Here is a 12490-nt window from a genome sequence, read left to right on the forward strand (position 1 = left end):
TCTGCCATAGTTGGGGTAAGGTTTTTTGTTCTTAAAGATAGTTTTGATATGTCTAAAATTCACATATAGAAGCTTATTTCACTGGTTTTGTATAAAGACAGGATACAATGATATCTGAATATGTTTATGTAGTAGCTGTTTCTTTCAAATTCAAGTGTAATTTGACTTTATTATTTTTTAGGGGAGAAAATTATTTCAGAGTTTGGAGATAGCAGAAAGATTGAAATTTATACTTATGTTAGGTAAGTAGCACAAAATCAATTTTTCAAATTTCCAAGCAGCTCAGTGGTTAGAGCTTTACAGACCAGTCAGCTTATGATGCTCAGATGTAAGGAACTTTATCTTTTGTCATCTTTCCTCTACAGATTTAAATTGGTATTTGTAGTGTGTTACTGCTCTAGGGAAAGTATGGAGCTGGATGCCAGGGAAAAAAAACTTGGGAAGAGCTGGTAGTATATTGGAGTAAGGGCAAACTATTAAAAAATATATAAAAGGCAAGAAAACATCCTCAGTGATGGTCATTTTCATGGTTATTTGTTGGTTTGTGTTGCAGAAGGTTTCTGAAATGAGTTAGGAATTGATGACTGTGAAGAAAACTATTCCCTACAGTGTCTGTGTAATAATGGCCAAGCAGGGAGAAGCAGGACTCAAATAGGAAGACAGAAAGAAAAAGATGAGAAGTATTTTAATGAACTCAGGCTTTTGTCTCTAGTTTCACCTTCAAACTATAAAACTTCACTGCACTAGTGGAATTTTGGCTTAATGTAGATGAGTCAGGAAGTGGGAACACCTTGTGACTTTTAAAACTTGATTTCTGGTGGTGTTTATATAAATCATGGGAAGGGGAAAGGCATGAGTTTGCAATTTGAAGCCTTAACAGTAAGTTATTATCCAGAGCAAACAGCAATACTGTTAAAATTAATTGCTGTCAGGAGAAATATCTTTTTTTATTTAGCAGCTGGTGCTTAAGTGCTGAAATTCTGACTGCTTTGGGGATTTGGTAAGAAGGCTTTCTGAAGCATCTCCATACACTTCAATCTGAATTCAAGCTGTTGGTTTATACACTGAAAAGCATTTGTGTCCTGGCTTTGGAATTACTTGTTCAATAAATTAGTGACAAGAAGTTCTAAAATACTGCTAGTATTATCTACAAGGAGCAACAGGGGCACAAATTAATTCAAGATCCATGTAGGTACCCTTAAATTCTTCCAAGGATTAAAAAAAAAATAATTATTTAAAAGTTGAAAGACTCTCTTACTTTATTTGTCAGAGACTGACACTCTGGATTAGGTCTATAAATTCAGTGTTACCTTAGATGTGCTACTTAAATTCCTAGGCTTCTGTCTGCATAAGTTATAATAATTTTCATTTCTTATTTTGATAATTCACTTTTGAGTGATGTGTTAGTAAAAAAGCCAAAATTAAGTGATTTTAATTTGAGTGGACATTGATATCCTGTTTAATTGGTATCACGTATTAATAATCTTTAATTTTTTATTGTTCTGTTTGTTTTTCAAAGGCTGTGTAGATGATATTGTAACTGTATTGGCTGAAGAACATGGTTGTCTTGATATTATTAAGGTTTGTGGAACTCATTTGCTCTTCCATGTTGCCTTACCCAGAATATTTTATTGCTGCATAGTATTTTGCATGTTTATTTTTTTAATTTAGTTTGGTCACTTGTTGTATTGCAGTATGATGAAAAATTTGAAGTCCAAACTACATATCTGAGATGGTTTCAAATAGCCAGCACTGGTAATATTCTTTTTAAAAATTACTGTCAGTCTCAGTAAATATTAATGCTCTCTGAGTACTTAATAAGCTATAAATTTTCTTCAAAGTTTTAGTAATGAAATATTTTTCTTCCAGAAATTAAATCTTCTATCTGGTTCACTTTGCACATTCTGATAGTGAAGGTTTATATAATTCACCTTTTCCCCACCTACAAAAATGGTCACTGATCTATATATTTTGGGGCATTATATGAAAGATTTCTGATTGTTAGCAGAAGGAAGTTCCCAGGTACTGCATAGTTTCCAGTAAGGTACAGAATATCTAAATTAAGAAATAAGTAAAAGGCTGCATATATTGCAAATTTTTCAGATTTTTTTCTCTTAAACCAAATGTAGGATTGGGAGGTGAGAAGAATTACTTCCCCAGAATTTTGGTCTCACACAGCCAACCTCATGTGTGTAGGTGTGAAATTTTATTGCCCTCAAAGGAATAGCCTGTATGTTAAAAGTTAAATATGAGCCAAGTGACTTGCTGAATTAAGACAGTAATAAACAGACCTCCTCCATGTTTTTCTTGTGTTCCAGGACCTTTCTGAAAATACCATTGTTCTTCTGAAGAAATGCCTTACATTCCAGCCTTCTAAGAGGCAAGTATTCAGTCCAAGGGCCTGGTAAACTCTGTGGGTTGCTATGAAATTAGAAGAACTGTTGCTGAACCTTTTTTTGGAATACTAACATTTGGGCTACCTATAAGAAATTCTCAGTTTTGTGCTTTTCAGTGTCCAAAAGAGAAGAATTAGAGGTCTGAACTTCGGCTGTAAACAGACTAGTTTGTTGTGCTGCATGAATTGAAAAATGTTGGTAGACATTTTTTGCTATTAAAATTTCTGAAATCCAATATAATTTAAAATAACTTGCTAATATTCATTACTGGGGGCCTTTTTTTCCAAAATGCACCGTTTTTGGGAGCACTCTGCTCTAATTGTTTTATCCTCTTCTCTTAATTTAAGGCCAACTCCAGAAGAATTGCTACATGACAGTTTGTTCAGTGAAGTATCCTCACTATATCCTCCCTTCCACAAACCTGCTGGTCTGTTCTCATCTTTTCCAAGGTGTGCCAATTTAACGCTACCTGAAGACATCAGTCAATTATGTAAAGGTAAAAGCAGGTAGTGGGATGTCTTTGGAGGGGGAAAGAAAATAAAAAGTTATTGCATTTTCTCTCCAACAAATTATTCACAGAGACTATTGAATGTTACAACACTCGTTAATGCTATAAGTTGCAAAGCCAAAAGGAGTCAATTTTATGCTTCAACCTCAGGGGAAAAAAATAACATCAGTATTCAAGTCCATGTTGCAAAAGCAGTGTCATCTTTTGCCTTTAGAATTTGGACGTGTGCATGTGTAAGGTCATTGTTTTCCTCTTATTTGTTACTGAATTCTGCTAGATCATAACATAAAATGATTTTTTGGACTACTGGAAAGAGGTCACATACTGGACTAAAATATTAAACTTTTAAGTTTTAAGCTACAGTATGTTGTAAATGTTATCTCTCTTAAATCCTGATTTGTTTTTTTCCCATGAACTTGGAGATGTTTAAAAAAATCTCATCTAGACAAAAATGTTTTTGCCTTTTTAGAATGAGTATGGTATGTGAAGGGAAGAGGAGTTGTAACTACTCAGTAGGAAGCACTTACTTCTTATTTTAAGTCTTGGTGCTATGTACCAAACACTGTTTTGTTTTGTTGAAAAACACAGAGGAGTCCACACTCAGTGTGTGGACTCAGTGTATTCATGGCAAATTGCAGAAATACCTGTTTTGTTAGTGACTTCTTTTCTTAAATCTCCTTAAACAGAATTTGCAAAGGAAGGATCACTTTTCCTCTAACTTCACATTAAGGTTATGACCTCTCAAGCAAAATAATATTTTTTTTTTCAACAGTATGTGTTTAGAGTTGCAGAAAGAAATACAAACTACCTAAAAGGCTGTAATTTATTATTGTGTCATTTCTCCCAACAGATGAAGATAATGATTACCTAGCAGAAAGATCAATTGAAGAGGTTTATTATCTCTGGTGTTTGGCTGGAGGAGACTTGGAGAAAGAACTTGTCAACAAGGAAATCATTAGATCAAAGCCACCTGTCTGCACACTTCCCAAGTAAGGATGGAGAAGCACTTTAAGGAGATGGATGGATGGATGGATGGATGGATGGATGGATGGATGGATGGATGGATGGATGGATGGATGGATGGATGGATGGATGGATGGATGGATGGATGGAGAACACTAGTGATTGCAAGAGAGCATACTTAGTTTAAAATCCTTTGCATGTGGGAAACACTGAAAATGGCATTCATAAACAGAAGGAAATTGTCTATTCCCCTCTTATCCAGTTTAAGGCATTATTTGGATGACTCGTGTCTGTCATCTACCTATTGCTTTCTGAAATTTGAAAAGATGCTGGTGAAGTGGAAAATACTGATGAAGTGAGAGTCGCTAAATTTTGCACAGTTTCCAACAGAATTAAGTCTTGCTATTAATGGCTCACTGTGCTTCAGTGAGAACTTTGTGCTTCAAATTTGTAATTTAATTTAGTATGTTATGTAGCAAATTACCATGTTCTGAATTCCCTTTCACAGAGCAGCAGTACTGAATGGAGAACCCAGTTATTCAGCAGATCAGCTAACTGTTTTTGTTCAAAATGCTTTGGTTTTTTTGACTTAAATCTCTGTAACAGCATTTTAGAGATTGCTACTTTTATCTTACTGCTGCACATGTTGCAATTTTATGTAGAACATTGATGTTTTAATCCTATGATCTGATCTTGATAGCATAATTATGTGCCTATATGTCAATTTAGCATTTCTGTGTTTTAAAAAAGAGATTAAGTATGTGTACTGCCAAACTGCAATGTCTTTTTAAAGAAAAATGGTGGAAATAGATTTTAAGTGTTATTTTGGTATCAAAATTAGTGTGAGATTTTTGAGGACTTTCTTATTTTTTTTGCCCATAGGTGTATGCAGGTGCTTTTAAATTATGAGGGACAAATATTTTCTGCCATACTGTCTATCTTGAAGATGAGGAGTTAATTTCACACATGTAATCTAATGCATTTAAATGCAATCTAATCAGTGAGAATGCTAGGTTAAATTCTGAAAATAAGTTTCACGTGGTCTGCTTTAAAAATATCAGAATAATGGAAAATTTCTCTAGACTCTGTCATGGATATTTGTATCCTTAGATGGACTGCAGCTGAAAAGGTCAGACTTTCACTTGGGGTTTTTTGTCTTGATGAGAACTGCCTTTCATATGATAATAATATTTTATTTTTGCTTTTCACAATGAATGACAGGCCTGGTCTATGTGAGATCAAGGAATAGAAGGGGATATTAATCCCATATCTCATAACTTTTTCTTTATGTTACAGAGCAAAGTTATAGAAAATCTGAAATGTGCCATTTTGCAGAAAAGGTTGTCTGAATAACTTTGTGATTGTACAATCCCTTGATAGTAGGTATACTTCTAAGACCTAATACTTTGTTTTAAAGAGGAACTTCTTGATGTAAGAAATTTTTTCCTAGCTCTAGTCCTGTGTTGTAAAGTGACCTGATTCTTTTTGTGTTCTTGTTTTTGAAGCTTTTTATTAGAAGATGGTGAGAGCTTTGGGCAAGGACGAGATAGAAGTTCCCTCCTAGATGACACAACTGTGACTTTGTCTCTGTGCCAGCTCCGAAATGTAGGAGTGATATTGTGCATTTCTTATGTTTTTCTCTGCAGAAACATTTGTTTAAAGAGAATATGTAACAGCAGCTCCTACTGTTGCTGTTTCTACTAACAGAAGTGTCACTGATTCCAAGAGAACACTTCTTAGTGTGCAAGTCAGATTTTGGTTTGTGTTATTAAATTTCTTTGCCTGCAGAAGCTTAGTAAATGGAAGTTGTCTTCTGTCCCTCTCTTTCCTTTTTCTGTTACCTGCTTTGTTCCAGTGTAGTGCAAATAGTTCTGTCCCACTTGGTATTCTCCATGATTGCTACATCTATTTGCTTAGGGAATGTCTTCTTTGTATGCTTTAATTACTGTCTATCAATGGCACACATTATCCAAAAGTAGACCAATTAATTTCAGTTTCAGCTCCTCAAAAGCTTTACTTAACATTGGACACCAATTTTCCACTAGTTGATTGTTAGTTTTTGGAATATATAGCATGAAATGGCTAATTCAAAAGATCTCTTCAAAGCATTTTGCAAAAATACTGTTATGCAATTTTCTTCCATTTTCATTGGGAAAATCAGCATATGATAACTCATTATTTGGCTTGATGTAATGATCAGTTACAAGATTTACTGCATATATCACTGAAATGTTTTAATTGTTTACATGTCTTTTCTCATGTAGAGCTTTATTGCTGTCAGATTGGGAAACTATGCTGCACTTTCTGCAGCTTGCTTTTTAGAGTGGCAAATGCAAGTCTGTCAGGTTTTTTTTTAAAAAACCTTTCCATATGATTAGATTAGTATACACAGAAGGTGACTTCTGCCTCTGCCACCTTAATATTGGAGTAGTGTGTCAAACACTGTGTAAACACATTTCTTCAGTAGAAGTCTGCACTGCTTCACACAAATGTATCAAGGCAGACCAGTGAACTGGGTTATTTTCTTCTCTTGATCAGTGGGGCTTGTGGGGCAGGAGGAAGATTAAAAATTTGCAACATCTATTTTATAGATAATACACACTGAAGTTTCTACTGTTGTTCTCACTAGAGGGCATTTTTTTAAGACTATTTTAAAACACTTTGATCTGTGATTTTTCGTATTGCTGCCTACTTCTACAAATACAGCAGGAAATAATTATATACTGAAGTTTCATTTTGTGGAAGATGCTACACTGAACCTTGCAGTGTTAGCTGAAATAAGTTTTTCAACTAGCACAATTTTTCAAACACCTTTTACAGAGCAGAGCATGGTGCTTATAATAAAAAGAGGAGCAGTACTGAATGAACTGAGAATGAACTCTTCTGTCAGCCCCAAGAGGAACAGGCTGTGTGCATTCAAGTTAAGGGCTGAACTGCAAAACAGAGCACTGCAGAGAACATGGCATTAAACATTAATCATGCACCATGAGATGTCTGAAAACTTCAGTCAAAAATCCAGCTATGTTTGTCTGTCACCTTTGCTGAGTGTATTTCCTAAAAAGAATTCAAGTTTTCATAACTCTTGAACTGATTAGAACCATAGAAACAAGTTGTGCAGTTGCTTTGCAGCTACTTGGATAGGAAGTCCATGAAGAAAAACGAGGAAACAAAGAATAACTATGTACTACTCTTTATCTATTAATCCATGGTTCATATAAATTATTTTTGTGTTGAAATAGGTTTATGGATATCTTTTGGCAGGAGAACTTGCATCACCTCCAAAAGCCTGTATTAGCAAAAGGTTTTAGTGTTGAAGGCTATATGCTTCATTGCTGTTGAAGGATTAAGCTAATGCTTAGGTCTCAAGGCAAGTTACAGAATTTGGCAAATGAATTGCTATTTAATACTTTTTGTGTTCCACTAAGATTTTCACTTGAATTCTGAGCAGTGTTATGATAACTAATTATTTTTCTTCCTCTTTTCAGAGACTAAAGGATGTTGGTGGAGAAGCATTTTATCCATTGCTTGAAGATGAGTAAGTATGTGTGTAAATTTGTGTATCTGCATTGAATTTTGATTTATTAATTTTATTTGAGTGGCACACTGCACAGCTAGACACAACTGCCTCCCAAAAGCAAAACTAACATGTCTTTGTTTGGCTCTGAAAGTCAAGAGCTGATAAGCACACTGCACTTAAGGCCCTGATGCCAAACTGAGGATCTTAGCCTCTACCCTGGAAATCAATTGTTTCTGCTGAATATTCAAAATTATCCATTTATTCTCATTTCTGGCTTAGAAATGCTTGATGCAGTATTAATTATTCTCAGTGATTTGTTTTTCTTGCTATTCACCATTACTGTCCCTTTTCTTTTTTTTTTTTTTCAGCCAGCCAGCTTTACCTCATTCCAACAGTAGCAATGAGCTCTCTGCAGCTGCTACTCTTCCTCTGATCATCCGGGAGAGGGACACAGAGTACCAGCTAAATAGAATTGTTCTGTTTGACAGGCTGTTGAAGGTAGGGAGTCCTGATGATGCTGGGTAATTGGATTTGGTCTGTTAATTGGAAGATTTTGAAAGACCAAGTAATTGTAAAAGGAAGCAGAGGTACAAGAGACCACAGTAGGAAAGGAGGAAGAAAAAACCCTTCAGAAGTATAAGAAGATTGAAAATAAAAATAGAGCAAATTATTCTCAGTGCTGTTGAATATAAAAGTAGATTTTAAAGTATGCACATGGAAGTGGAGCTACTGCTGATACTGGTTATTTACTGATAAAAATACTTTTGCATCCTTATTTTATAACAGATTAAGCTATTATAGGTATGAATGTGCCTGTAACATTTCTACATTTCCAAGCAGTAAAGTATTTTAAAACAAGTTATGAATGCAAGGTCTATACTGGGTAAAGGAATAGCAGCCCCCAATTTACATATATGCAGAGAGAGAGATTCCTGTAAGAATGAAAGAGCTGATGCACATTATCAAAGATAAACTAGAAATGTTTAATAAAACTAAGATGGATACATAGTATGAAAACAAAGATATAATGAAGAAAAAATTCATAGTACAATTTTGGATTAGTAGATCTATCCAGTATGTGCCAAAGCACATGAATGCATTTATTAGAGAGTGGATGTTTTAACATCAAACCATAGTCCTTTATCCAAGCCTTCCTGTTAGGAATTAAAATCACTTATTGTGAAGCTTGTATTCACTGATCAGGCTTTTTCATTTGAAAATACTGTCCCAGGTTTGGAATTTGAATTGTTTCAGTTACCTAGTAACATTTTTTGCAGTTAATTTGTTCTCTTTGAAGGCCTACCCATATAAGAAAAACCAAATTTGGAAAGAAGCCAGGATTGACATCCCTCCTCTTCTGAGAGGCATAACCTGGGCAGCCTTGTTGGGTGTTGAGGTAAGGGCATTTGGAGAAGTTCCAGTACTGGTTGGGGTTAGAGTGGGTTAGGAATGGGATTGACAAGGAAGCTGTAATGGGTTTAAAGATTTAAAAGGTAGGTTACTGGAATTTCAAACAAAATGAATCATGAAAATGTGCAAATACAGATGATGTTCTGACAAACTTGCTTCTTTTCTGTAAGGTTATTTGATTTCAGAAAGCTGAAAATGTAAAATTGACTGCCTTTAATTTCAGTTATTATTTTCAGTGGTAAATAATAGCCCAGCATTTGGTAGTTGACAGAGATTTTTTGGTTTGATTTCTATTACTTTGACAAATGCAGTTGACAGTCCTTCTGCTCCAGTCAGCAGTAGTTGGACAAAATATGAGAAAACACATGGAATGTATTTTCTCTCCTACCAATCAATACACTTCCCAGAAAGAATGGAGAATAAATCAACCAAATGCAGTCCTTTTGGGATGTCTCAGAAATTAGGACTGCTCACAGTGTTGCTGGACTACCCAGGACTTACCTTGCTTGCAATCCTGTGGCAGTGGATCATAAAGATTCTTAGAGATAAAACATCCTAGGCTGTTCAGGAGATTTGGCTTAGGATGTGATCTGAGTGTTGTTTACAATATGGGTGTTTTCCTGTCCCTTAACATTAAAATTATGTTTTTAATATTCGTGCCTTGGGATTTATGCAAGGACAGGTTACTTAAGTAATCTATATTGGCAGTATCAATTAACAGGTAGCTGGATTCAGTGCCTTTAGAGATGATGCTGAAAGCCCCTTGTTGGTGGCTGAGGTAAGCATTGCATTTAAACTGAGACCATCTCTTGACTTGAACATGGGAAAATACAAAGTACATAGCTTTCTGCATAAACAACTGAAAATCACTGAGGAGATATATAGAAAGGACTGTATGTCTTGAGTTAGTAACAGAATAAAGATGGTTTTATTAAAATTAAGCTGGCAGAGTCTTCTGTTCTTCTGCTAACTTAAGTTCTTAACAAAAACAGTCAACTTCAGCTTATTACCATGTACATTGTCATATGTTGGTGAGGGCTTTTTAAATTCACATATTCTTCTTTCACATTTAGGGTGCCATAGAAGCAAAATACGATGCCATTGATAAAGACACACCGATTCCTACAGACAGACAAGTAAGACTTACAGTGTTACCAGATACTGTCACTTGAAGATCTTTCCCACCCATCACTTGCCTATTATGGTACATGTGTGGAAAACAATATGGTTCCCTTTGCCCTCTAACCTTCCATTGTAGCAAGAATCTTGCAAAGCAGATTGACACAAGTACTTTAACTCAACTTGTAACATGAGAAAGCTGAAATCCTTTTTTACTTTATAATCACTGTTTCTGTAGCAGCAGCAGTGTAGTAACAATACTAATGATTTATAGTTAAAATCCTGGATTTACCAAATGTTGTTGTGCCTGTTGGACCTTGTAGCAGATAATGCTGAGTAGCTTAAGGACCCTCTGCTTCACAGAAATGGGGTTTGAGCAATTTGGTTCTCCAAAATGTTCTCAAATGTTCTCTGAATTCAGGAGTAAAAAAACTGTAACTGTCATCTGTTTTCTGCCTTTTTTAAGGGCAGGAACCCTTTAAAAATATGAGTGCAGAAAAAGGAGGAAAAAAAAAAACCCTCTATTTTTAAACTTCCACATGTCTGTTTGGTTCCCTGTCAGTTTTAGTTTGGAGAGTGATGGAAGAGGCAGATCCTGTATGATGGTGGTCTGACCTACATATTTTGGCTGACTTCCACCTCTAGTGTTGCAAGATTGCTGTAGTGCTGCCCCACTCATCCCAATTTCTCTGTATGCTTGGCTGTGGTGCAGATTGAAGTTGATATTCCTCGTTGCCATCAGTATGATGAACTGCTGTCATCACCAGAGGGTCATGCAAAGTTCAGGCGTGTATTGAAGGCCTGGGTTGTTTCCCATCCTAATTTGGTGTACTGGCAAGGTGAGTTTGACTAGTTGATAAGGGCAGATAATTGAATGGAAAGCTTAGATTGACTTAAAAGTACCTCATGCTTTTCACCCTCACAATATAAGCCTTTTTTTGGGTGCTTTCCTTTCTGTTTCCTATGAATAATGAATCCATGGGTTATTACAAATTTAAATCCTAATAATTTCTATTTAATTTATCATAAAAATTGCCCCACTCTTTGTTATATATTCAGTCTTTATAAGTTTCAATCACTTTATTTTAAAAAGGAAAGTTATTTGCTTGCTATTAAGCTCCAATATAATACTACAAAAGTTACTGAGTTCTTGGGATGGTAATTGACGTTTCTTGGATGCCTTGGCAGAATAATCAATTTGGCATTATAGCTGAACAATTTGAAATACTTACTGTTTTCATGCATAGATTTCACAGTTGTTCTCACCATTGCTTGTGAAGGCCTGATAATCCGGAGCCAGTATCTGGTGTGCATATTTTCATTATAAATTAATGTCTTTATCTTGTGCATTAAAATAAATGAGCTCTTTGTGCTGTTTCTTCATGGCTTTCTCTCTTTAGGTCTAGACTCTCTCTGTGCACCATTTCTGTACTTGAATTTTAACAATGAAGGTGAGTACCTTTTTCTGCAGTAAGTGAAGAAAAGCACAGTCTCTCATCCGTATCTATGTGCAAACAGATTCATGAATCCATTTAGGGATGGAAAGTTTCTTTACCTACAAAGGAATTTTAAAGCTCTTGTTACCACAGGTCAAAAGAAATGGTTGGGATTTTGAAAACTGTGTGGTGTACTGCTCTTCAAGCAGGGGTTGAAGTACTGTTTATTGCCAAGTACAGTAATGATATATAATAAAAAGCACAAGTAATCTCAAATAGAAAAGAAGAAATGCAGCTGAAGCACTTGTATTTTTTCAGTGAAGCTGTAGTTCAGGCCTTGTTTAAGGTGGATATATTATTTGGTGACCTAAGTGCTAAGCTGTCAGACCAGTTTTGTTCAGAAAAGCTGATGGTAGTTTTAAATGCCTGAAAGTTTCAGATCAGCTTTAGATATATGACCTTTATCATCTTAGAATGTGATTTGCTCATAACAGATGTAATCCAAGCTTTTATTATCTTGTACTTTGCATTCTTTATATAAGGTCTCTGTGTGAGAAAACTACTTTCTTAGGACAATGACTTCTATTATACCTACTGTGCATGCAAGCATTTTTGTGTATAGATTGATATAAGTATTTATGCTTATTATCTCATCAATTCTGTCTGTGTCATTGTGTCTGTTTTTCTAATTCTTTCAGCTCTGGCATATGCCTGTATGTCTGCTTTTATTCCGAAGTATTTGTATAACTTCTTTCTGAAGGATAATTCTCATGTTATTCAAGGTAAGTCCCTTTATTTGTTTTCGTGCTAAGAGAAGTAGACTTGTTTCTGGATATGTAAATACACTTTTTCAAGAGGTTGAAAAATTGGGATGTAGTAAAAATCATGTAACTGTGCAAGAAAATTTGGAGCAAAATAAGTGATTAAGGATTCAGACAGATGAAGAAATCCAGATGTGCACACACACAAAAGTGTTCTATGTAATATCCAAGGTAAGAGTCAGTCCATCCTGCTAAGTTATGAAAGCAGTAAATAGTGTTTCTAGTATTACATGGTAATACTTACCCTTCAGGTGATCCAAGTCATGGTGTTAGAGGATCTGTTTGGACAATAAGGAAAAATGAAGAGGAAAAGTACAAAC

The 12490-nt window shown here is 35.2% G+C and overlaps 1 protein-coding gene across 2 annotated transcripts in view; it reads left to right on the plus strand.

Annotated features, from left to right (window-relative positions):
* TBCK (TBC1 domain containing kinase) overlaps nucleotides 1-12490 on the plus strand; it is an 84983-nt gene that overhangs the window by 25000 nt on the left and 47493 nt on the right. For both annotated transcript variants that reach the window (XM_079305759.1, XM_079305760.1), the window contains 13 exons: nucleotides 182-242; nucleotides 1520-1581; nucleotides 2319-2380; nucleotides 2744-2892; nucleotides 3755-3893; nucleotides 5373-5472; nucleotides 7353-7402; nucleotides 7753-7882; nucleotides 8682-8780; nucleotides 9868-9930; nucleotides 10626-10752; nucleotides 11314-11364; nucleotides 12048-12131. In XM_079305759.1, the coding sequence (XP_079161885.1) occupies nucleotides 182-242; nucleotides 1520-1581; nucleotides 2319-2380; nucleotides 2744-2892; nucleotides 3755-3893; nucleotides 5373-5472; nucleotides 7353-7402; nucleotides 7753-7882; nucleotides 8682-8780; nucleotides 9868-9930; nucleotides 10626-10752; nucleotides 11314-11364; nucleotides 12048-12131 (1177 nt within the window). The remainder of the gene's footprint in view (nucleotides 1-181; nucleotides 243-1519; nucleotides 1582-2318; nucleotides 2381-2743; nucleotides 2893-3754; nucleotides 3894-5372; nucleotides 5473-7352; nucleotides 7403-7752; nucleotides 7883-8681; nucleotides 8781-9867; nucleotides 9931-10625; nucleotides 10753-11313; nucleotides 11365-12047; nucleotides 12132-12490) is intronic.

This window comes from Erithacus rubecula, assembly GCF_903797595.1.
Source record: "Erithacus rubecula genome assembly, chromosome: 5".
Classification (NCBI taxonomy): Eukaryota; Metazoa; Chordata; class Aves; order Passeriformes; family Muscicapidae; genus Erithacus; species Erithacus rubecula.